General features: G+C 30.7%; 3 protein-coding genes across 4 annotated transcripts in view; all 3 read left to right on the top strand.

The window, feature by feature from the left end:
• Positions 1-5994: 5994 nt before the first annotated feature.
• Positions 5995-7399, top strand: LOC107017841. Its single transcript, XM_015218115.2, has 2 exons — positions 5995-7039; positions 7167-7399. The coding sequence occupies exons 1-2, from the start codon at positions 6326-6328 to the stop codon at positions 7233-7235; spliced, it is 783 nt and encodes a 260-aa protein (XP_015073601.1). The 5' UTR covers positions 5995-6325; the 3' UTR covers positions 7236-7399.
• A 3416-nt stretch (positions 7400-10815) lies between these two features.
• Positions 10816-12422, top strand: LOC107017840. The gene is made up of 3 exons (XM_015218114.2): positions 10816-11862; positions 11985-12065; positions 12145-12422. Exons 1-2 carry the CDS (start codon positions 11140-11142, stop codon positions 12051-12053), a joined length of 792 nt encoding a protein of 263 aa, XP_015073600.1. The 5' UTR covers positions 10816-11139; the 3' UTR covers positions 12054-12065; positions 12145-12422.
• Positions 12423-16441: 4019 nt separating this feature from the next.
• Positions 16442-20912, top strand: part of LOC107017837 (meiosis-specific protein ASY1) — a 6733-nt gene continuing 2262 nt past the window's right edge. Inside the window, exons 1-16 of one of the 2 annotated variants that reach the window (XM_015218111.2) lie at positions 16442-16543; positions 16651-16707; positions 17596-17692; positions 17782-17850; positions 17957-18049; positions 18261-18384; positions 18483-18552; positions 18662-18703; positions 19188-19316; positions 19400-19510; positions 19621-19663; positions 19767-19808; positions 19892-20016; positions 20093-20105; positions 20298-20374; positions 20477-20584. In XM_015218111.2, coding sequence (XP_015073597.1) covers positions 16541-16543; positions 16651-16707; positions 17596-17692; positions 17782-17850; positions 17957-18049; positions 18261-18384; positions 18483-18552; positions 18662-18703; positions 19188-19316; positions 19400-19510; positions 19621-19663; positions 19767-19808; positions 19892-20016; positions 20093-20105; positions 20298-20374; positions 20477-20584 — 1203 coding nt within the window. In that variant the 5' untranslated portion in view covers positions 16442-16540. Of the gene's footprint in view, positions 16544-16650; positions 16708-17595; positions 17693-17781; positions 17851-17956; positions 18050-18260; positions 18385-18482; positions 18553-18661; positions 18704-19187; positions 19317-19399; positions 19511-19620; positions 19664-19766; positions 19809-19891; positions 20017-20092; positions 20106-20297; positions 20375-20476; positions 20585-20912 lie in introns of those variants that run through there. The other variant, XM_027916537.1, reaches the window with a different exon arrangement.

Here is a 20912-nt window from a genome sequence, read left to right as displayed (position 1 = left end):
TAGTATTAGGGGGACCGGGTGTCACGAACCGACACGTAGAATTAGGGGATCGGGTGTCACGAACCGACACGTAGTATTAGGGGGACCGGGTGTCACGAACCGACACGTAGAATTAGGGGATCGGGTGTCACGAACCGACACGTAGAATTAGGGGGACCGGGTGTCACGAACCGACACGTAGAATTAGGGGATCGGGTGTCACGAACCGACACGTAGAATTAGGGGATCGGGTGTCACGAACCGACACGTAGAATAGGGGGATCGGGTGTCACGAACCGACACGTAGAATTAGGGGATCGGAGTGTCACGTACCGACACATAGTAGTAGGGGAGCGGAGTGTCACGTACCGACACAAGAGGAATAAAGATAAAGAATCTTGAAAGATGTTAATATACTCAATCTAATGAACCTAATTCCCAAAAGAGTATGGTATTGAGGCTTGAGTCCTCATGTGTGAACTTGGCGGTGTTTATTAATGATTATAGAACTTGTTGTTGCTACACGTTGAGTATTGTAGTTGATTTATGATATTATCTGATATATACTGTTTTCTATTTTGAGTTGGCCGATGATATCTACTCAGTACCCGTGTTTTGTACTGACCCCTACTTGTATTTGTTTTCTTTGTTATTTGTGGAGTGCAGCAAACGTACCGTCGTCTTCAACTCAACCGCAACTCTAGCCAGTCTTCATTACACCGGATTTCAGGGTGAGCTAATGCTTCTAGCTTGGACTGGATCTTCTTCCTCATGTCTTGATGCCTTGAAGTTCCGGCATGGACTAGCTTATGTTTATTTTAGCTTCTTAGAATACTCTTAGTTTAGTAATTTGATCATAGATGTTCTTGTGGTGATGACTTCCAGATTTTGGGGAATAATAGATGTTGAATTTTAGAAGTTATTAAATTGGTTTTTATTAATGAGTTTAAGTCTTCCGCATTACTTTCTGTTGATATTAAATTGAAATGTTAAGGTTTAGATTGGTTGGTTCGCTCACATAGGAGGGTAAGTGTGGGTGCCAGTCACAGCTCGGTTTTGGGTCGTGACAAAAAGTAGATTATGTATGTAATATATATGCATCCCTCTTTTAAAGATAGATAGCGGAACTAAAAAAAATAAAATATATATGTATTATAAGTGTTTTGAAATATATTATGTTTGTTTGGTAAGAGATTGATACATCGTTATAAGTGTATCAAAATACGTAATAAATATATTATCCACCAATAAATTTGTACTATATGTGAATGAATAATAAATTATTTCTTTGTAATATAAATTAAATTGTATTATAAATATATAAAAAGATCAAGTAAAAAAAATATTAATGTTATAAATGATAAGTATCTTTTTAATATTATATATAAATTTTCCATTTTGAAAATTAAACGATTTGAATTGGGTCGGCCCACAATAACCGCTTGCTTTAAAATGACCGGCCCAGCTTAATAGGTTTTGGGTGGGTGACACACCTCTTTAAAAATAAAAATAAATATAAATACATATAATCTTACATAAATATACATAAGAAAAATATTTATCACTGAAAGCAATAATATTTTTTCGCTTGAACACTTTAATATATTTACAATATAGTTTTAAAGAAAAATTTATTGTTTATATATAATATAAATTTTATTGATGATATATAATTAGAAAAACATTTATCACTGAGAGCAATAACATTTTTTCCACTTGAACATTTTTAATATATTTTTAATACAGTTTTAAAGAAAAATTTATTATTTACATATAATATAAATTTAATTGATGATATATATATATATATATATATATATATATATTATGATTTTAAAAAAAATTATATTCTAATAAATGCTAACATAAATATTCATAAGACAATGTAACGTAGTGTTTCTTATTCAAATAATATTTGTATAAATTATACTTTTTCAATTGTTTTTTGTATTGGATTGTTGGTTAATATCTATCATTACTATTACTATTGTCGTTAACCACGATCATTACTAATCATCACAGTTGTCAATCTTTATGGTTAGTCGTTACTATATTTATTCACCTTCAACATAGTAATTCTATCCATTACCACCACCATTATCGACCAACATTAGCGTCATCAACCGTCAAATGTGACCACCAAAATCTCTTTCATTATAATCATAATATAACGATCACTATCAACATACAGATAGTAACTAGATGCTATACCTATCACATCCATCATTATAATTATATCCACGACCACCACCAACATCATTCTCACTACCACCTTCACCGCTATTACTAGTTATCTATCGCCATTACGGTCTAATGTTTCTACTATCACCCACCTCGACCATCTTAATTATCTAGTATTATATTGGTCTCAGCTATCACAAACGCGTTATCAAACACCATTCATATTCTTCGGTCACACCATTAATACCACTAACTACTAACATCGCTTAACTTCACCCTCACAACCATCACCATCACGTTAAATTATAGAAATAAATATTTAAGAATATATTTTATCTTATTTAGTAGTTAATTATTATTTTGTTATTATAAGAGAAGAGGCTAGGGATTAGGTTTTTCTAACTTTATTTATCTTCAACGTTCAAACATTCTAAACTTTATAAGTCGTTTTCATTTTGGGTAAGCAATAGAAATCGTGTCTAAGGAACAATCACCTCATCATTAAATAATGAATAAAGAATTTAGGTTTAATTCATATTTTTAAAAAAATTATCTAAAAATACATCTTATTTTAATATTAATATTTAAAAATTTCTATCATTTAAAAGAAAATCAAAATTTCTTCTCGGAAACATAACTCCCCTCTCGCCAATACATAACTTGATTAAAGTTAGGTTCTGAAATTAAAATCTAATTACCATGACTTTATGTTTACTTGGTAATTAGATTTTAATTTCAGATTCTAACTTTGATCAAGAAGTACTAAACTTTCCACATTTATTATTTCTGATAATTCAATTCAATTTTTGAAACGTGCATGTGGTACTTTATTTTAGTTATTTAAACATAAGGTAAATAGAATAAGCTAAGGGTATGATCGTAAATATATAATGTATTTTTTTAAACAGTTTCAGACAAAAAGTTTAAATAATATTATTGTAGTAGATTAAATGTACGATTAATAACCATTTCAAATTATTAATCTTTCATTAATAATCTTTGTACCGTTAGTTCACATGCAACTAATTTTTACATGACTTGTTTCTAAATAAAATGACACTCCCATGTGTTAGGCCGTTAGCTACGAGTAAATATTTTTAAAAAATATTCAATTATATAGTATTAATTAATAAGTCTTGTTAGAAAGAAAAAAAATGTTTTTTTAAAAATGAGTTGATTTTTTTCATGTTATATACAATCTTAAACAAATGCTAAAGTCGATCTTTAGCATCTATACTACATAAATATTTATCTAAAAATTGAGTCACTTCATTAATACAAAACTAACTTGAAGTGACTTTACTAAAAGTTTTAATTTTGTATTACTCCATAAATATTTTAATATCTCAGAATTGTCTCATGATGTTCATTTTTTATATATTAATATATGAGAAAAATATGTAATAACACCACTTAAAATAATATAATCTTTATAAATATCTATCGTTTGAATTAATTATAAAAATCTCATTTTTTCTTCTCTCTTAATATGAAGAATCCTAATGCATCAATCCACCTCGGTAATATGCATTATAATTGTTTTTGTGTACTTATAGTTGATATATAAACTCAATTATTTCAAACTTAAATTGGTATGAATATTTTGATTTACAGTTATGTATCATTTGCTATGTATTAGGGACAAGAAATAATGTATCCGCGAGTTTTGAAAAATAAAAGATAATTATATTTAAAAGAACTTTTTGGATAAGATGTCATTAACGCTCAAATTATTGGAGTTTTTGTACTTTATGCTTAATATATTGGCTTTTAGAGGTCCAATTTACTCTCTTATGACATGCTAGTCTCAAAATTGTTTCATAAAATATTAAAGTTTGACCTCTCGAAATCATATTTTTTATAATTTGTATTCACTAATCGCATGATTTTTAATTGCCATGTGATTTGATCGATTATATAAATATACAATTGCTTGTCTAAATTTGAAGTAATTTATTTTAGAAAATGATAAATCCTCTTTCATATCGTACACTTGACTATTTTAATGTAACGATTGTTATGATATTATTATTTTTTTATAATTAAGTAACTTTTCATTAATCACTAAAGTGATCAGATTAACACAATCTGCTCTGTTTATCTCTGAAATAAACTATAAACAAAAAACAGATTAAATTAATATGTATTACAAAATCTCCATAACTAATATTTACACCAACTAAGCAAAACTTTAATATGACCTTCTTTTATTGATTTAATTAAAAAAAATGTGAATTAATACGGCATATATTAAATTGAGTAGTTTAGACATGTGTCTCATTAGCTATGAATTATGATCCATTGCAATATTCATGTACCAGAATATTAGAAGTGGACATGGTACGATAGATATCGAATATCATATTAAAAAAGATATTTTTGATTTTATAAATTTGATATTATAATGTTTGATATGCATTTTTAAAAAGTTTGAAATATAGAATATTGATTGAAGTGTATAATTATATATAAATTCATATATAAAAAAAATTATTTAGACATTTACTCTTTCTATTTACTAGAAATATATTTTTGTGATGATTGATTAATCAAGGAAATTGATTAAAGTTTCTTTTGAATAATTATATATGTGTAAGGTTATCTATGATATAATTAAGAAATCATAACTCTAATATGTCAAAGAATCATTTTCTCTAATTTTTCAAGGATCAAAATGAATATTTTGTTATCATTGGTCGATTAAAAATACAAATTTCAGAAAACCCAAAGAAAAAAAAGTTCGTGTATAGCCTAGTGGGATTGCAATTTGGCAAAATAAAGATTAAAAATTTGCCAAATTTGCCCTAAGAAAGAAAAATATCAAAAATATCCATAAATTTAACGTAAATTATATATTTCATCTTCAAATTATCGATAGTTTTCAAAAAAAACATTTATCTAGGTGCATATATAAGCCTAGTGGGACAACAATTTGGCAAAACAAAGATTACAAGTTTGCCAATCAAAAAGAAAAAAAAATAGAAGTAAAAAATATTAAAAACACTCTTGAATTTAATGTAAATTATTAATTTCATTTTCAAATTATAAGATAATTATAAAAATATTCATCTATTTGTCTAACTAAATATAAATATACCCCTAACTTACCATATGACACAAAACAAGTGGTCTTTCAAACTATTATAGGATCATCGTATTCTTAAAAGAATGTTGAGCAAAAGTGTTGAAAACATTTCTAAACTTAGTGCTAATTTAATAGTAGATTTTACAGGAATCACATCGTTTTAATATGAAATTACAATTTATCCCTCTTTAGTTTGTAATTACATTAATCCCTTAAAAAGTAACACAAACCGGATACTTTAATATCTAGCTCGGATACATTAAAGAGTATTTCGAACACATTATAACATAAACCGCATAGATTATATGTAGCTCAGATACATTAAAACTAGTTCGGATAGATAATATGTAGCTTCGATACATTAAAAACTAGCTCGTATACGTTATAAGATAAACCAGATACATAATATGTAGCTCAGATACTTTAAATACTGGCTCAAGTACATAAATATGTAACTCGGATACACAAAAGAAACAAGTGATTTTAGAGGTTTTTAGAAATAAAAGGGGATATTCGAAATAAGAGAAATATAAGACGTGTATTTCAGTAATTTTTTAAATATATATAATCAGGGTATATATAAGTTCAGTTAGTAAGTAAAAGAATATTTCTATAGCTATCAATAGTTCGGAGCTGAAATTAATAATTCCACCGAGTCGAAAAATACAAAAAAAAATTATGAAAACGACGTCGTAGTATGGGTAACCCTCAAAATATAAAATTGCAGACGTCACTCCACCGTGCACTTTAACACCTACAATTTTTCAGAACCTGAACGTTAAAATCGCCTCTTCTCTCTCCCTCTTTCTTCTCTGGTGACCGACATATATATAATATATATGTATATATACTTCATATTCCCGGCGATTTCACGTTAACTCAGCTAAACACAACACATAAAGAAGAAAAAAGTTCAAATCTTGAATTTTTTTTTGAAGAATATGAACCCCATTTGCTTTGTTATTGAGCAGAGTAGAGAATTATAAGAGAAAAAGGAAGAGAGATTTGATTTTTTTGAGCTTGTGGGTGTTTTGATTTTGATGGTTTTTAAACTGATATTGAAGATTTGAAGGTGTTTATATGGCGATGGGACCTGAAAGATCGAAGCCTTTACATAATTTTTCTTTGCCATGTGGGTTGAAGTGGGGGAATCAGAAGTTTTTAAGGTGCGTTAAGGAAGATTCCGATGAAGAAATGTCAAGGTCGGAGTTGATCGGACGGCGGAGGGAAACAGGGGTGGTGGAACGGCACCGTACGAAATTCAGATCGGTGAACGGAGATAGTGGTGAGGGAATTGAAGCTGTTAGAGAGAAACTGATGATTGATCTTCAAACGGAAACTGATAAGATGAAAGACGCGATTTTAAGGGAAGGATTAGATTCTCCGTCGCCGGCGCCGGCGACGACGACGACGATGAATGTGAAGGTAGATGTATCTGATGCAGCCGCCGTCGGCGACTTATCCAGACCATGGAGCTTGAGGACTCGGCGTGCGGCTTGTAACGAACCGAACGGTGTACTCGCCGGCGCCGGAGCTGGCGGAAGTGGTGGATCGAAGGAAATGAACTGTTTGCCACCATTAAAGACGGAGAATAACAAATCTTCAAGATTTCGAAGTGAATTTTCCGGTGGAGTGATCGCCGGAGCTTCTTGCAGCGGCGAGAAGAAACAGAGGGTGAAATATTCCGTTTCCTTGTCGCGAAAAGAGATCGAAGAAGATTTCACGGCGATGATCGCACATAGACCCCCTCGTAGACCCAAAAAACGAGCTAAATTGGTTCAGAAAAATTTGGACGTAAGTTTCATATAGTCGATAACAATTAATTTTGATTAAATTATGATTATGCGTGCTTCAACAACATTTCTTAATTCACTCGTAAAATTACAGTGAATATGTTATTTGATTGATGTATTTTTTGCAGACGCTATTTCCGGGGTTATGGTTAACGGAAATTACAGCTGACTTATACAAAGTGCCTGAAGATCAGTAGATTTGAAGAAAAAGATGAATCTTTTGTGATTTGTATGGTAAATTTTATTATGATGGAACAACTATAGTTTTGAAATTTGATGAAATTATTGAATTTCTTGTATAACAGAAAAAAAAATATATGCAATTTTGTTATTTATTCTAATTTTTTGTGTTTTATGTTCATTGGTTTAAGTTTATAACATAGTTGTTGATGTTATTGGATTGCACTGAATTAATTGTTCACAGTTACATTTTGATTTTTTTTTTTTATATATATTTGTTAAGTAAGTTGGCTGCTTTTGCTTTCTTCTTTTCTTGATAACAAAGACAAAATTTTCTCTGGGCATTGTCTTTCTGAAAGTGCAGTGTGTAGTGTTCTTTCTGTTTGCCTATATTTCTCCCACGTCGCTCAGTCAGATAGAATCGAGGAGTTCATTTGAATTTTCCGTAGGAAATTGTATTTATATTTTGAATTCTTGTGAAAATTTTAGACAAAATCGGTGTTAGAGTATATCATATTCAACTGATTCGTATTTGAGATGTGGATGGATATAAAGAATTCTTGATAAAGAACATTTTTCTTCGTATGGATCATATGGTGCACAAACTTTAATGAAAAAAAAACAAACTAAAACCCTTCGCTAGGAATTGGATGCTTACCATTCGAGTATAACTTCTTACAATTTTTTTTCAATATCTCATTGTAACATGTTCAACGTTAATTCTCGACTACCTTATTTTCATATGAATGATTCTCTTATTACTCCATTCGTTCGATTTTATATAAATACACGAATATAAACAACCGAGTTTTTTAATTGCCTCTCTTTATAAATATACTATAACTATAATAAATTTTGGGGTTTCTATGGGAAAGAAAAATAATAATCCTAAATAAAGAGATCCACATGGTTTTCTTTTATTTTTTTCATTTCTCCTCTCTTTATATATGTAACAAATTTTGGGTGTTTCCGGTATGAAGATTTTTTTTTTTTTAAAAAAAATAACTAAAATTTATCATTTAATGTTTAATAAGTAATTAAATAAAAATTTAGTATCTCAAAAATATTTAAATATAATATAGACATCAATATGGTCTAAGCCCATTAAACATATTGATAGTTCTAATCAAATTTTAAAAATATATATGAATTAGCTCGAATAAAATTGGTCAAAACTCTAACAACATACATCCTTTATATATTAAATGTAAAATTGTAAATGATGATTTAAATATTTTTGAAAATAAGAAAGATAAAAAAGAATACTATCTTTGAAAATATCAATATTACTCATTGCTCTATTCTAAAATCCAGTAATACACAGACCTTGAGGTTGGTGTAATTTTAGATTAAGTCCCTACAATAATAAACTTTATATCAAGTGTAATCTGGTAATAAATGAATTAAAAATAATTTACTATAGTCTATTATATTTTATTTAATTTTAAGTATTGAACGTATAATATGCGATTGCGAGCTTTTGAGCTTCAAATTTAAATATGTAATTGTTGTTGTGTATTATCTAGTTTCTAAAGACAACATTTTCTTAGATTTATGAGTTGATCTAATAACAATATGAATCAATAAATTATTATCACTTATTTCATCGAAATCAAATCTATGCCATCTTATAATTTTCTCTAAAAGAGAAGCGACTTTGTATAAAAATTGAGATGATTTAATACTTTTAAAAAATAGGCATATGTTTTAGATTTCAAAATTTGATGGATTTGATCTTTTAATAATAACAAGATATATAACTTTTTTAAACAAAAAAGGAATATATTATATTTTTAAATTTATTAGTCTCTTTTAGTTTGTTTCGAAACATTAAAAAATATTTATTTTTTTGGATCAGTTTTTCAATTTAATTTGCACATGATATGTTTAAGACCATAAGATCAAAAAATATTTTAGAAAAAAATATTTTTTTTTAATAAAAAAGAAAGAAATAATTTTGAATTTTGGAAATAAAAAAAATAATGAAAAGTTAGGCCTCTTATTTACATTTGATTTTAGATCACTAATTAGCATGAGTCATTATTGTATAACAATCAAGTTTTTATACTCAATTTTAAATATGTTATTGTTACTGCGCAGCTACATATAACCTAAATCCTATTGATAGATTTTTGATCAATCTCGGGTTATTTATGAATTGAGTCCAGTAACAATGTTGATTAAAGCGTAAGAATACAAAGCTGAGCGACGACTATTTTATGATAATTAGTTATAGACATAGATTTATTGTCTGACTTAGCAATATAAAAGAATTGTTGATTAATAAGAGGATGATCAGACTTTATATACAAACATATGATCACATTTGCTTTTTATATGAGGAAATAAAGTTGAATCTCCGATACACTTATTTTTGAATGCAATTCGGTTACCAAGATGAAGAACAAATTGAGAATTTGAATCAGAATAGGAAGTACGATAAAATGAGGCGCACAATGTTTACGATGGTTAAAGGTAGACAATGACTACAGATGCTTGATTCTGTACTTTTGTAACTAGTGATTCTGTTTTGTTCAAGGCTATAAAATTAGATCTTATGAAATATGTCTTCTAAATCAATACTACTAATTACAAATTTTCCAAACACAATAAATTTCAAGTTTAAATCACGCCCAAAAATTAATTAACAGAAAACATATCAGAATCTGTAACAGTCGTATGAAATAGAAAGAAAGCAGAATCGAGCTCACTGAATGCACAGTATCCCATTAAGAAAATTATTCAGCTTTAATATTCGAGGTTTGAATTGAAATATATTCTCCTCGTGGCGGCGGCGCGAGGGGATGTCCCTCTTTCCAACCCTTTCAATAACTAGTAGAAGTGTTTCTCTATTTAAACACTTCAATTTTTTCTTTCCACCATCAATGAGGGAGAAATGTCTTTTGCTAAAGCATAAGAGAATCTTTTCCGATTCCTATTTTCATCTTCCCTCCATTTCCTGTTAACTCTTATTATGTACCCAACATTAGAGCGGATGAAATGACTTAAATATCCAAAGTGCTTCGTTGGGTATAATTATTCGGCTATTATGATAATTTTTCACTGCTTACAAAAAAAGAATTCAAATATGTGATTGCTAGTGCGTATTACATAAATTTTTCGGTCAGTATATTTACTGAATGAATCGAATCATTATAAATTGAGTCTAGTAACAAGGTAAATCAATTAATCTACTCATCTACTTAATTGAAATTACATATATGCCCTCTTATAATTTCGTCAAGAAAGAGAACTAACTCTGTATAACAATCTAGCTCTTTACCATCAAATCCAAACATGTGACCGTTTGTGCATATACCTTAAATATTAATAGAAAATATATTTCCTCAAATTTAAATATATGACCGTTAAAGATCACGAGTTTGAACACGTAAAATCAAATTCCAAAAATGAATCTCGTGATACACAAATTTTATTTCAAAAATTTATTTTCTACCCTACTAGTCACAAAAATTCCACAACAATTCATTAAAAAAAAAAGTTTTATAAAAAATAAATTGGTGAGAAATAAGATATTATTATTATTATTAAGATAAAAATGAAATATATTTTGAGGAACCCTCAATCCACCGTGCACCCTTTAGCACCTACTCTGTTCTGAACCCAAACGTTAAAACCGCCCCTTCTCTCTCTGGCTACCTCATATATATATATATATACACTCTATACGTAAACTAATCCAACATAAATGTGAAGAAAAATGGCAAAAAGCTTTGAAAGATTAACAATTTTATGAAACCCCCTTTTCAGTTCTTCTTCTCTCAAGTTTTTCTTCACAAAATCTTGAAATTAAAGTGAAAAAAGGAAGGAAATTTGAGTCATTTTCTGGTCTGTGTTTGTTTAACGAGGGGAGAAATTTTGGGATTTTGGGTTTGTTTAGACATTTGGATTGAGTGTTTGATGACTATGGAACCAGAAAGATCGAAACCTCTGCACAATTTTACCTTACCTTATGGGTTGAAGTGGGGGAACCAGAGGCATTTGAGGTGTGCGAAGGTGGAATCTAATGGAGAAATCTCTTCTGTTCATCGGAGGTCAAATGGGTCTGAGTCGATCGGACGTAGGATGGAGATGGAGATTGAAATGGTGAACCGGCGTGGATCAAACGATCGGTTTACCCGGAAATTCAGGTCGCCGGGAAAAGAGGATGATGGTGACGGAATCGGAGCTGTGAGAGAGAAACTGATGTTTGATCTCTTAACAGAAGCTGATAAGATGAAAGAAACAATCTTCAAAGAAGGTATGGAAGAACAACCCAAGAAGTTTCCGTCGCCGTCGCCGGCACCGGCGACAACTATGACTGGAGCTGTATCTGACGCTGCTGCTGACTTATCTCGTCCATGGAACTTAAGGACTCGCCGTGCTGCTTGTAAGGAGCCTAATGGATTCGTCGCCGGCGCCGGTGCTGTTGCCGGTGGATCGAAAGGTGGGCTAAAGATTGATACTAACAGAACAAATGCTCCATCTGCCGGAGCTGCTTCAGTCGGCGAGAAGAAACAAAAGGTCAAGTTTTCCGTTCCTCTTTCCCGACGAGAAATCGATGAAGATTTCATGGCCATGGCCGGACATCGACCCCCTCGTCGTCCCAAGAAACGACCTAGATTGGTTCAAAAGAATTTAGATGTAAGCCATTTTTTCCTCTTCTAATCTCTTGATTATTGCTAATCAGAATCAATTAAAGATCAAATTTTCCTTGCTAATTTTAGAATTTGATCATTTTACTGTTCCATTGATCCCTTCTGCAGATGATATTTCCAGGTTTATGGTTGACAGAAATAACAGCTGATATGTACAAAGTGCCTGATGATCAATAGATTGTTGTTAAGGTAAACACAAACATTCATCACTGAACTTTGTAAGCTAATTTAATGTTGAATAATCATGATTTGGTTATAATCTCTGCAGATGGGAAGGTGATAGCGCGATTTTCTGATGAAAAAGACGATACATTTGTGGACTGATTATCGAGTAGTGTAGTTGGAAATCTGATGTGATACCATAGATTTTGTTCAGGTAAACTGAAATGGGGATGTAAAATAGGGAGAAAGTTTAATTAGTTGCTCTATGAGGAGGATGTTAATTCTGTTTTAATGAAAGATTTGTTAATCTTTCTCTGTTTATGTTCATTGGAACAAGTTTTTAATATATAGTTTGTGTGCAGTTTTGCACACTTTGAGATTCAATTTAGTGTTTCAAGTGAATTATTTACTCTGTTGAATTGCTAGTATATGTTGCAGCCATGTTTGTATCTGTGTATGCCTTGCTCATCTGATTTGCAACTATTCGCTTGCTCATCGTAGAGGCTGTAAGTACATATTGTCCCTCGTAAGTAGGTTGTTTATTTTCGGAATGCAGTCCTCTTGCATTTCTTATGTTATTTTAGCTAGTGAAGTTTCGAGTTTGAGGAATGAATGAATTATTGTAGAATGTTATTTTTATAGCGCGAATTCGAATTAGTCAGTGTATGAGATACAAGATAGTTATACCAAAAGAGACTTATGTAACATGTTCAAGTTGTCACACATTCTGTTTGTTTTTCTGTGAGTTAATTTTTGAATCTGCTGCTACTATTTCTCTGGAGGTGTCAGTTTTAAATCACACTAACCATATTGTAAAAGCTAATACTTTAAGGGGTTGTTTGGTGTGAGATTAAAAATATATAGTTTTGAGATAAAAAAATATAGTCTGGGGTAAAAGTTTGTCGTCTTGTTTACTTGACATGTTTGTGATAACATTCCACCATTTATATTATAGTGATAAGATAAGTTATCTCATATACAGAGTGGAATAAGTTATGCCAAGATAACTAATCACATGATAGTTAATATTGGGATAACTAGTTTCCAACCAAACGACTCTAAAGGTCAGTCTCATGGAGATTGGAGTATATCTTAAAAGAGATTTTGCATCAAATATAGAATTGTTGTTGTACATGATCTTTATTTTAATAGTCTTAGATTCACTTCACTATGCGGTAGAATGTTCGTCCCAACCCCTTCGCAGGATACCTTCCCTTTTAATTGAGAAGGTTTGATGATTAGTGATATGGAAATGCTTTATAGGAATGGAATAAGTATGAGAGTAATTTTTTTTCCTCAAGTAGTGTGGATGCGGGTTTGGGTTCCTGATGAATGTGTAGATCTAGAGGTTGAATCAATTGTGATTTAAAATTGTAAATTCAGGGATATGGAGCAAGGTATGTATACAAGTCGGTACGGATAGGAGTACGAGAATTCAGTTAAGAAAATTTAAATTATGATATATTATGTGAAAATTTTTAAAGAGAAAAATATCGATCAAGAGGAGAAACTGGAAAGGGATAAAAGAAAATATAGTGACATAAAATTTCTATATATAAGGTAATTTCATTTTCTTCATATTTTAGCTTTTGTTTTAATTATTAAAATCTTGAATTTCTCCGTCAATTTTCTCTCAAAATACAAAGTTGGTTGACCATCGAGTACGAATAGTAGATCTACATTCACGTCATGTCGATGCGGATGCGATATAAAAAATAACATCATATCTACACAAATGTAATACCAAAAGTGAAAATAAGGAAGACAATTTTTTACTTAATAAGTATTTCATAGCTCACGTTATTTATTTATTTTTTAAAAAAATTAAATTATCAAAGTCTCATATATAAATATTTTATTCTATATTGTTATAGTTCAAAAATGCAAATAAAGTGAAAATAAGGAAGACAATTTTTTACTTAATAAGTATTTCATAACTCACGTTATTTATTTATTTTTTTAAAAAAATTAAATTATCAAAGTCTCATATATAAATAGTTTATTCTATATTGTTATAGTTCAAAAATGCAAATAAAATTTAATGATGAATTTAAAAGATTATTGATACATTCAAGTTTCAACCTACGAACTCTCCTTATTTTTTCTAAAGTACAGATTTGGATTATTATTCCATTAGTCCTATATACTTTTTGAAAAGATTAAAATAAATTATATTAATTTAACAATCACAAATAAGTGGATAAATTTGGAAAAAACTCTATGATTTTTGGGGAATAATATTGGGAAATTATATTTTGGTCACCAAAGTTAGATTGTGCATTTCAAATCAAAACTTATCCATCTAATTGTGGTCATGGTCAATATACTTGTTAAAGTTTATATAATCTAAACCTTTAAGAATTTAATAAACAAGACAAATGACATTTATTTAAATAATAATATATAACAAATCTTTTAACCAATAAACTTGAAAGTTAAATGATCATTTTTGAATAATAAAATAAATAGTCAAGTGATTGAGAAGTTTGCTGGAGTGTAATTTTTTACTATTATAGAGATAATTTACAATGTTTTTTAATTTTTAAAAAAATTAAATAAGTCAATATTTACTCAAATGCATCATTTAGTCTTTCTTAAAAGAGTAACGCAATACATGAACTATAATAAATATTATTTTTACTAATATTTCCTACCAAAATATAAAAAGATAAAGTACTTAAACATCAAAATGGATAGTTATTATAGTTTTATATGCATTTTTTTAGAAAGAGAAGTGTTGAAAAGTTCATTTGAAAAACCTTTTCAAATCTTTTTTTTTTTTTTAAAAAAAATAAAAGGTTTTCAACGTGTAAAGTCATTATAAACCTATGGACATGTTTATTTTCAGTTTTTCAAAAATAGCTTTTGTAAAAACTTTTTTTTCAATAATCTATCTTAATAGGTTGTTTGTTGTATTTCAATTACTATATTAATATATTATTTTTGTCGCTTCCTAGTCTCTTGTGGTGGATTTTATATTATTTTCTTGTAATTGCTATATTATTTGTTTATATCTGATATAATTGTATTTGAGTCGATGTTTTTTGAAAATAATTTCTCTATTTTTACGAAATAGTAATAAAATTTTCATAAATTCTATTTATTTCAGATATCAATCGTGAAATTATACTAATTATGCTAATATTATTATTATTATCATCGTCTTTTAAATTTATTTTTGTTTGGACAAAAATTGAAAAGAGTTTCTTCAAGGATATATTCTCTTATCTTGAAGACTATGTTTGGGCCTTGAGTCAATTGTGGACCGCAAATTGCTATTTAAGTGATATATAAATTTTTATAAGTTTAGTTATTTTAAAATTAACATATATTACTTAAATAAGCCTACTTTATATATGTTAATATATAAATTTGAAGTTGACTTGACAGTCTCAAACTTTATTTGTTTAGTCTAAAGTTTAGTTTGACATTCTAAAACTTCATACTGTAATTTAAATTTTGATAATTTATTTTATTATGATAGCCTTCACTGTATTACACTTCCGTCCAAAAATAATCTAAATTAAATATAAATTTAGAATTAGAAAAAATTACGTACATTATTCACGTAACACTTAATGATCTGAAATGTTACTTAATATCGAACAAAATATACATAAATTTATTTGAAATTTGCTAAATATCATGATATTTATCCTCTTGTTTTATATCAAATTTATTGCTCATATTTTATAATCAAGAGCGTATCTATAGGGAGTCACTAAATTTAGGTCAATCTATACTTTCCTCTTGAGTCATGTAAAATAATATTATAATTTTTTTAAAATACTTAATTCAAGATATGTGAACCACATTAAAATATTGTACAATACGATCATGATTGAGTGCACCTCTCTCTCGGTAGTGATATAAATTTCTAATCTTATATCTATTTTGTCTCTTTGGTTCATTAGGTAATACCTTCTCACATATATAAGAACAAGTTTGAACCTATAATTTTAATATTTAACGAGTTCAAATGATAAAATCAATCAAATTTATACACTAAATTCATTTTTTCGTAATAGTGCACTCATTTTCTCAAAATTCTGAATATGCGTCTGTTTATAATGAATGATTGCAAAGGTTGATTCAAAATTTGCAAATTCTTGCGATCCATGAGCTTAGCTCACTATCAAATAATTAAAATAAAGTTAAAACTATAGTTTGAAAAAAGTTGATGAAACAAAATTACAACTTAAACAAATTGGTTCAAGTAAAATTAGGGAGGCTTAAAGAAAACATTAGCAACACATCTTACTGACTAAAAACCCCTGCCTTTCTCCAAAATTACTCAACAAGCCACTGGATCACGCATTCCGCATTGCTCAGTTAACCATAGTTTATTCCCATTTAACCGTGGTTACTTTTCTCCGACTATATAAACTCACTCTCACTGTACTCCCGCCATCATCTTCATTTGCTGAGCAAAAGCTTTCTGAAAAGCATTGTTCTCTTCAACTTTCTCCAAATCGCTTGAATCTCGTTTCTCTCTGTCAACAATGGTGAGCAACAGATTTTTCCTTCTCAACTCGCTCTTTGAATTCGTTCAAATAACTTGTTATACTTCACCTATTGCTTAACTCTCACGTTCATTCTCTGTTTTTCTCAGGTTGTGGCACAGAAGCTGAAGGAATCGGAGATTACTGAGCAGGATTCGCTCCTTCTGGTAAATAATGGATCTCATATTTGCTTTTTGATTACGTTACTAGAGCTGTGTTTTTTGCTCTGTTCAATTTAGCGTCGATCAGTTTTTTTACGTTTTTGACGAGTTTGTGAACGTTGATAGCACTTAGTTTGTGAACGTTGATAGCGCAAAGTGCTTGTATGAAACACGTTATGTTGAACTGTTTGAGAGTTGTGTAGTTTTGTCTCTTATCACTTTCTGATGTTTTAGATACTTCGATTTTTATGGTTATTGACTGCATGTGAGTCGAATCTGGAGGCTAATCAATGATTCTTTTATACTCAGTTGTGATTTAAGTAGTTTTGTGTGTGTATTTTGAGTTCATTCTATAGAGTTTTCTGGCTCTTGTAACCTCTTCTATGTTGAGTTTTATTTCGTTCAACTGATGTATGAGGCAAATGTAAATGTATAATCTCTGGTTGTAGATGTTGACTTCCGATTGACTCATGTTGCTTGTTTCTCTAGATAGTTGATTTGTATTTTTGCTCTATATAGTTGAGTGAATCTGTTTTTATGTATTTTAAAAAACGAGATGTGTAGGATATTCTAGATCAATGAACCTGATCTAAGAAGCTAATAAGTATAAGTTGTTTAAGTTCTTCTGTTTTCTCGATTTGCATAGTCTCCATGAATTGGGTGCTTCTGACGTTATCTTCTTTGAATGCTATCGTATCCCAGTTACTGAAATAACTCATGATGTTTAGTTACAATCAAATGAACAGCTAGATATTTTGTCTGTCACTTTGTAAATTTTCCAGTTTACTATCGCTGAAGTTGTTTGTCAGGAAATAGAAACTTGTTTATGCAGTTATTAAGTGTTACAAGCTAATTATCTGGATTCACTTTTTTCTCCATGGTTTTCAAAAACAGACAAGGAACCTTCTGCGCATTGCTATATTCAACATTAGTTACATCAGAGGCCTCTTTCCTGAGAAATATTTCAGTGATAAATCTGTTCCAGCCTTAGGTAACCTTTCTCAACAATCTTTTTGTTTTTTGTAATATCTTCTGTTTCAGTATTTCAAATTAATTTATGGATACTTATATCACAAGCAGAGATGAAGATCAAGAAGCTAATGCCAATGGATGCAGAGTCACGTAGACTTATTGATTGGATGGAGAAAGGTATGTTGATTTTTTGCTAGTTTGCAAACTAAGCATTACAGTTATATTCTTCCTTGTCATTTCTTACCGCCACTTCCCTTAATGCTACTTTCTTCTGTGTTTGTAGGTGTTTATGATGCATTACAGAAGAAATATCTGAAAACACTTCTGTTCTGTGTGTGCGAAGCAGTTGATGGACCAATGATTGAGGAATATGCATGTAAGAAGAGCCAAGATAAGTTGGTTCAGTGATGACTTCAATTAGATTTTAGTATCATAATTACACTGGCTAATCACATCTGAAACTGACTAGATTACTATCTAGACCATATCTGTGTCGCCTGAGACAAAGAAATTGCTAAAAGAAGAGCTGATACTTTCAGTAGTCTGGCTTGTGACAATAGCTTATACACTTAGTTGTCTACTTGTAGTCTCTTTCAGTTATTCAAGTTCCGACTCTGAAGAAGTGTCAATGAATGTCAATCGTATTGGGATGAAGAAAGGGGGAACATTCAAGTGTAACTCAAACACTGAAATAACACCCAATCAAATGAGGTAACTATTGGTCTAAGGATTTTTTACTTTATTTGTCTCATGCTGGTTGTTTTTTGGATTACATGAACCTTTTGAGTTGAGAGGGAAGTATATTTCAGGAGTTCTGCTTGTAAAATGGTTCGTACACTGATTCAGTTGATGAGAACTCTTGACAAGATGCCAGAAGAGGTAAAACTTTCTAATGTTCCTAAAAAGCATCGCTTCGTTGTTCATTAATTTTGACAATTGTCTCCTATCATCTGGTTGCTAAGGTTTGTTTCTCTTGGTTTTTTCTCAGCGAACTATACTGATGAAGCTTCTTTATCATGATGATATCACGGTATGCCCTTTTCTCAATTTTGCTTGTTCTGTTTTTCTTTTTATTTCCCTTTTCCTCTTTTAGCTTGTCTCTCAATGTTTGAGTTCTGGGGGAATGTTAAACTTCCATATATTGTAGCATGCAAAGTATATATTGGCATCTGTAAGCACATTGCCTTTATGAAGCTGCAATTGTACGCACCCCTTTTTGACATTCAGAAAATAAGGTTTCTCCTTAGAAGTCATCTCACTTCTGTAATTTTGTAGCTTACGTTAATTTTTGAGTTTGAGCCCCAAATTGATTCCTGCAGTTGTGCCGATAAATGGTTCTTGGGCTACTCATGCACTGAAAACACTGCTTAGTCATATCAAATGCATTTCATAGAATTTTCCAAGCTTTACTTGTTTCCACTTCACCTTTTAAATATCATTTTTCTTCAAAAATCACCCAGCTTGTCATATTTTGGTCAAATTAATCTTTTGTAACAGAATTGCTGGTTGTGCAGCCTGCTGATTATGAACCTCCTTTCTTTAGAGGTTGCACTGACGAGGAGGCTCTAAATCCATGGATGAAAAATCCTCTGAAATTGGAGGTCGGAAATGTCAACAGCAAGCATTTCGTGTTGGCTCTGAAGGTGTGGGCCAGAGACAGGAAATGAATATAACTAGTTTCCTTTTCAGTAGTCAGTGAGTTCACACTTATATCTTTCTTCCACAGGTTAAGAGCGTGCTTGATCCTTGTGAGGATGAGAATGATGGCAATCAAGATGATGTTATGAGCTTGGGAGCTGATTCTGTCGAGAAAGATGACAGTGCATCTGATAGTGAGGTGAAATATTGGTTCCCCTTGCCCCAATTATTTTTACAAGCTCGACTTTGTTTGCTATCCTTTTTAAGTGTGTTCATGCACTGACTTTGTTAAATATCCATCAATTTCAGCTCAGTGACTCTGACGAAGATCAATATATAGTTGCACCAGTTGGTATTGCACATTGCTCTAATCTACCCATGTTGTTCATGCGTTCATTCTGTCAGTATTTTTTTAATGTCATCAATTTATAAAGACAAGTTCTTTTTTCTCACAGATAAGCAAGATGTTCAGGATAAAGGTGATATGGTTGATGAAGGTACTTCTATTTGCAGCAAATACTATCGACTTTCTTGCTGAACCAGGTTATCAAGAACTCTAATAGGTTTATTGTTTTTTCAGATGATACTCAAGATCCTGATGAAGATGAACAACAATTCAGCCGGGTTAAGGACTGGATCAACACATACCACCTTGACAGAGTTGAAATGACAGATGTTCTCTCAAATTTCCCAGACATCTCAGTGGTAAGATACTTCTGCTGGATTTCCTATCCATCATTTACTAGCCATTCCTACACCTAACATCGGATCCTGATTGCAGGCCTTGGTTGAAGGTAATGAAATGACCCTTATACCAGATGATGGTGTTCTCAACCTGAACTTCTCTAGAGGAGAACAGTGATATCATACCCTAGTACCAATTCTCAAAGTTTTTGTGCCAAATAAAATAATCAGATGATGTATTCTTTCTGTTTTTAAGCTGTCCAAAGTATCGTCATCTGCTTTTTATTGTTTTTTTATTTTAGATATCTCAGAAAAGCTTGTTAAAGAAGGGATTCTTTCAAGTGCTGGCACAGACACTTACATCATTAATAAGCAGAAGGTTTCTTATTGTTTTCCTTAATTCATTATTGTTTACATGTTTACTCTCTTGAATCATAATATATCCTTTTCCATCACCTACAATCATATTCCTCAAATGCAGAAATTCGACTATGAGTTTGATGTTGTGAAAGAAGAAAAAGAGGGCCAACAAAATCAAAATGGCAACGAATCTCAGCGTGGCAAGGGTGAAGATTACATGTACATGAAGGTGAAACCTGATTAATATCGTCCGAATTGAGCTTAAAAGTATCTATGTGTCATCTATCCATCCTCTTCAGTTAATTTGGTTCATATCTATTAGCTGTATGTGGATTACATATGTCTTGTAGATTTTGCCCACCTACATTTCCTCGTTCTCTACCAGGGATTGTGAGTCACTCAACTGCTTTACCTCATGACTTCTCCTTCACATTCAGTAGTATATATGAAGTGATTATACAGCTCTTAGTTTCTACTGCCCCTTCTCCCTTCCTCCTTTATATTCAAGAGAACTTATATTTTTGCATGATGACTTAGGAAAGCCCGCGGGGGGTGGG

The sequence above is a fragment of the Solanum pennellii genome, chromosome 4 (genome assembly GCF_001406875.1).
Source record: "Solanum pennellii chromosome 4, SPENNV200".
Classification (NCBI taxonomy): Eukaryota; Viridiplantae; Streptophyta; class Magnoliopsida; order Solanales; family Solanaceae; genus Solanum; species Solanum pennellii.
The sequence above is the reverse complement of the archived record's forward strand: the minus strand, read 5'-3'. Positions and strand labels throughout refer to the sequence as shown.

Coding starts and splice junctions, on each gene's coding strand:
- LOC107017841 (XM_015218115.2), top strand. CDS start 6,326: ATGGCGATGGGACCTGAAAGATCGAAGCCTTTACATAATTTTTCTTTG. Junction 7,040..7,166: donor TGGTTCAGAAAAATTTGGAC/GTAAGTTTCATA, acceptor TATTTTTTGCAG/ACGCTATTTCCGGGGTTATG.
- LOC107017840 (XM_015218114.2), top strand. CDS start 11,140: ATGACTATGGAACCAGAAAGATCGAAACCTCTGCACAATTTTACCTTA. Junction 11,863..11,984: donor TGGTTCAAAAGAATTTAGAT/GTAAGCCATTTT, acceptor TCCCTTCTGCAG/ATGATATTTCCAGGTTTATG.